The 5,000-nt window shown below is 44.8% G+C and overlaps 1 protein-coding gene across 6 annotated transcripts in view; it reads right to left on the minus strand.

Annotated features, from left to right (window-relative positions):
• The window catches only part of dennd1c (DENN domain containing 1C), a 35,689-nt gene that overhangs the window by 7,427 nt on the left and 23,262 nt on the right, over positions 1-5,000 (minus strand). For all 6 annotated transcript variants that reach the window (XM_065001042.1, XM_065001045.1, XM_065001041.1 and 3 more), the window contains 3 exons: positions 4,830-4,955; positions 3,868-3,969; positions 2,579-2,672 (listed from right to left, as the gene is read on the minus strand). In XM_065001042.1, the coding sequence (XP_064857114.1) occupies positions 2,579-2,672; positions 3,868-3,969; positions 4,830-4,955 (322 nt within the window). The remainder of the gene's footprint in view (positions 1-2,578; positions 2,673-3,867; positions 3,970-4,829; positions 4,956-5,000) is intronic.

Consider the following 5,000-nt stretch of genomic DNA (forward strand, 5'->3'; position numbering starts at 1 on the left):
GCCCTCTCCTGTACTCCCTGTTCACCCACGACTGCGTGGCCACGCACGCCTCCAACTCAATCATCAAGTTTGCGGACGACACAACAGTGGTAGGCTTGATTACCAACAACGACGAGACGGCCTACAGGGAGGAGGTGAGGGCCCTCGGAGTGTGGTGTCAGGAAAATAACCTCACACTCAACGTCAACAAAACTAAGGAGATGATTGTGGACTTCAGGAAACAGCAGAGGGAACACCCCCCTATCCACATCGATGGAACAGTAGTGGAGAGGGTAGCAAGTTTTAAGTTCCTCTGCATACACATCACAGACAAACTGAATTGGTCCACCCACACAGACAGCATCGTGAAGAAGGCGCAGCAGCGCCTCTTCAACCTCAGGAGGCTGAAGAAATTCGGCTTGTCACCAAAAGCACTCACAAACTTCTACAGATGCACAATCGAGAGCATCCTGGCGGGCTGTATCACCGCCTGGTACGGCAACTGCTCCGCCCACAACCGTAAGGCTCTCCAGAGGGTAGTGAGGTCTGCACAACGCATCACTGGGGGCAAACTACCTGCCCTCCAGGACACCTACACCACCCGATGTCACAGGAAGGCCATAAAGATCATCAAGGACAACAACCACCCGAGCCACTGCCTGTTCACCCCGCTATCATCCAGAAGGCGAGGTCAGTACAGGTGCATCAAAGCTGGGACCGAGAGACTGAAAAACAGCTTCTATCTCAAGGCCATCAGACTGTTAAACAGCCACCACTAACATTGAGTGGCTGCTGCCAACACACTGACTCAACTCCAGCCACTTTAATAATGGGAATTGATGGGAAATTATGTAAAATATATCACTAGCCACTTTAAACAATGCTACCTAATATAATGTTACATACCCTACATTATTCATCTCATATGTATACGTATATACTGTACTCTATATCATCTACTGCATCTTTATGTAATACATGTATCACTAGCCACTTTAACTATGCCACTTTGTTTACATACTCATCTCATATGTATATACTGTACTCGATACCATCTACTGTATCTTGCCTATGCTGCTCTGTACCATCACTCATTCATATATCCTTATGTACATATTCTTTATCCCCTTACACTGTGTATAAGACAGTAGTTTTGGAATTGTTAGCTAGATTACTTGTTGGTTATTACTGCATTGTCGGAACTAGAAGCACAAGCATTTCGCTAGACTCACATTAACATCTGCTAACCATGTGTATGTGACAAATAACATTTGATTTGATTTTGATTTGATTCAGTGTCTCCTGACCCCTCCTGTCTCAGCCTCCAGTATTTATGCTGCAGTAGTTTATGTGTCGGGGGGCTAGGGTCAGTTTGTTATATCTGGTGTACTTCTCCTGTCCTATCCGGTGTCCTGTGTGAATTTAAGTGTGCTCTCTCTAATTCTCTCTTTCTTTCTCTCTCCTGGAGGACCTGAGCCCTAGGACCCTGCCCCAGGACTACCTGGCATGATGACTCCTTGCTGTCCCCAGTCCACCTGGCCATGCTGCTGCTCCAGTTTCAACTGACCTGAGCCCTAGGACCCTGCCTCAGGACTACCTGGCATGATGACTCCTTGCTGTCCCCAGTCCACCTGGCCATGCTGCTGCTCCAGTTTCAACTGACCTGAGCCCTAGGACCCTGCCTCAGGACTACCTGGCATGATGACTCCTTGCTGTCCCCAGTCCACCTGGCCATGCTGCTGCTCCAGTTTCAACTGACCTGAGCCCTAGGACCCTGCCTCAGGACTACCTGACATGATGACTCCTTGCTGTCCCCAGTCCACCTGGCCGTGCTGCTGCTACAGTTTCAACTGACCTGAGCCCTAGGACCCTGCCTCAGGACTACCTGGCATGATGACTCCTTGCTGTCCCCAGTCCACCTGGCCATGCTGCTGCTCCAGTTTCAACTGACCTGAGCCCTAGGACCCTGCCTCAGGACTACCTGACATGATGACTCCTTGCTGTCCCCAGTCCACCTGGCCATGCTGCTGCTCCAGTTTCAACTGACCTGAGCCCTAGGACAATGCCTCAGGACTACCTGACATGATGACTCCTTGCTGTCCCCAGTCCACCTGGCCGTGCTGCTGCTTCAACTGTTCTGCCTGTGATTATTATTATTTGACCATGCTGGTCATTTATGAACATTTGAACATCTTGGCCATGTTCTGTTATAATCTCCACCTGGCACAGCCAGAAGAGGACTGGCCACCCCACATAGCCTGGTTCCTCTCTAGGTTTCTTCCTAGGTTTTGGCCTTTCTAGGGAGTTTTTCCTAGCCACCGTGCTTCTACACCTGCATTGCTTGCTGTTTGGGGTTTTAGGCTGGGTTTCTGTACAGCACTTCGAGATATCAGCTGATGTACGAAGGGCTATATAAATCAATTTGATTTGATTTTGATTTGAACTAGATTGTTTGGCCAGCATCTGTTTGTGAGGACTTAAACACACGCAGACAGACAGACAGACAGACAGACAGACAGACAGACAGACAGACAGACAGACAGACAGACAGACAGACAGACAGACAGACAGACAGACAGACAGACAGACAGACAGACACCTGCTTCTGCTGTTCCACACTGTAGCATCTCTTGTTCAAACAGGTCGTCTGGCTCTATCCCTCTGTTCAGCAGCTCCAGACGTCCATCAATAAACTGAAAACCAAAACCCAGTCAATGAACTGCTTTGTTAGTATATCATAGGGACTCCTATTCAACCCTGAGAAGATCATTCTATTGAATATCAATATGTTTCTAATAATAAATTTAAAACAGTTTGTTCTGTAATCCTGACAAAGACATAACAGTTGGATTGTTGTGACAATGAACACCTAAGGAAGTGGAGCTACATTACAAAATGTGGATTATTACAGAATGTGGATTATTATAGAATGTGGATTATTACAGAATGTGGATTATTGCAGAATGTGGATTATTACAGAATGTGGATTATTACAAAATGTGGATTATTATAGAATGTGGATTATTACAGAATGTGGATTATTGATTATTACAGAATGTGGATTATTACAGAATGTGGATTATTGATTATTACAGAATGTGGATTATTACAGAATGTGGATTATTGCAGAATGTGGATTATTACAGAATGTGGATTATAACAGAATGTGGATTATTACAAAATGTGGATTATTGTAGAATGTGGATTATTACAGAATGTGGATTATTGCAGAATGTGGATTATTACAGAATGTGGATTATTGATTATTACAGAATGTGGATTATTACAGAATGTGGATTATTGCAGAATGTGGATTATTACAGAATGTGGATTATTACAGAATGTGGATTATTGCAGAATGTGGATTATTGCAGAATGTGGATTATTGCAGAATGTGGATTATTGCAGAATGTGGATTATTCTCTATTGCTGATGGTCAGACATCCAGACTACAAAAGACATTTTGATGTTTGTATGTTGACTAGTTTTTCTTGTTTGTTTTACACCTCCATACTATGAGGACATTTGCTATCCACATGTGTGTGTGCTACTTGTTCTCATGTTTGTTTTGTTATGACATCCCCAGAACAACAGAGGGCAGCGTTCTGTCTTGAGATGAACTCACCTGTTGGAAGAGCTGCAGGAGGAGGAGGGCACTCATACTGATCTGACACACATCTAAACTTGCTTACTTGCTCAAATGCACAGATTCGTGAAAGCAGGCATGCAAACACACAAACACACACACACACACACACACACACACACACACACACACACACACACACACACACACACACACACACACACACACACACACACACACACACACACACACACACACACACACACACACACACACACACACACACACACACACACAGGTACCTGTTTGAAGAGCTGCAGATGGACAGCACTCTGTAGGAACTGTCTCATACTGGGAGACCTGTGGTCCAGGAAAACCTCCTCACAGAACATGATCTGACCATTCTGCAGAGAGAGATGAGGGGAGGGAGGGAGGGAGGGAGGGAGGGAGGGAGGGAGAGAGGGAGGGAGGGTTGGTGAAGAGAAGACACTTTATTGAAACAGGTGTCTGTATATACAGTATTATAGAGTATTCTACAGTATTATTGCATACAGAATAAAAAGCATCTTCACATTGTTATATTTTAATGTTATGCATTATGTTATGTAACGGCGTTCCCAGAGTATTCCAGAGTATTACCATTCTAACCGTGTACCCAGAGTATTCCAGAGTATTACCATTCTAACCGTGTTCCCAGAGTATTCCAGAGTATTATTGTTCTAACCGTGTTCCCAGAGTATTACCATTCTAACTGTGTTCCCAGAGTATTACCATTCTAACCGTGTTCCCAGAGTATTCCAGAGTATTATTGTTCTAACCGGGTTCCCACAGTATTCCAGAGTATTATTGTTCTAACCGGGTTCCCAGAGTATTACCATTCTAACCGTGTTCCCACAGTATTCCAGAGTATTATTGTTCTAACCGTGTTCCCACAGTACTCCAGAGTATTATTGTTCTAACCGTGTTCCCACAGTATTCCAGAGTATTATTGTTCTAACTGGGTTCCCAGAGTATTCCAGAGTATTATTGTTCTAACCGTGTTCCCACAGTATTCCAGAGTATTATTGTTCTAACTGGGTTCCCAGAGTATTCCAGAGTATTATTGTTCTAACCGTGTTCCCACAGTATTCCAGAGTATTATTGTTCTAACTGGGTTCCCAGAGTATTCCAGAGTATTATTGTTCTAACCGTGTTCCCAGAGTATTCCAGAGTATTATTGTTCTAACCGTGTTCCCAGAGTATTCCAGAGTATTATTGTTCTAACCGTGTTTCCCTTCAGAGCGTCTCCATATCCTCCAAACAGCAGAGCCTGAGCCCTGAGGAAGGCCTTGGCCACGCCCACACCTGCTGACGCTGCCTGACGTTTCAGACACAACTTCAGACCTGATACCTGGTACACATACACAGTACACACACAGTGCACACACACACAGTG

The sequence above is a fragment of the Oncorhynchus nerka genome, linkage group LG15 (genome assembly GCF_034236695.1).
Source record: "Oncorhynchus nerka isolate Pitt River linkage group LG15, Oner_Uvic_2.0, whole genome shotgun sequence".
Lineage (NCBI taxonomy): Eukaryota > Metazoa > Chordata > Actinopteri > Salmoniformes > Salmonidae > Oncorhynchus > Oncorhynchus nerka.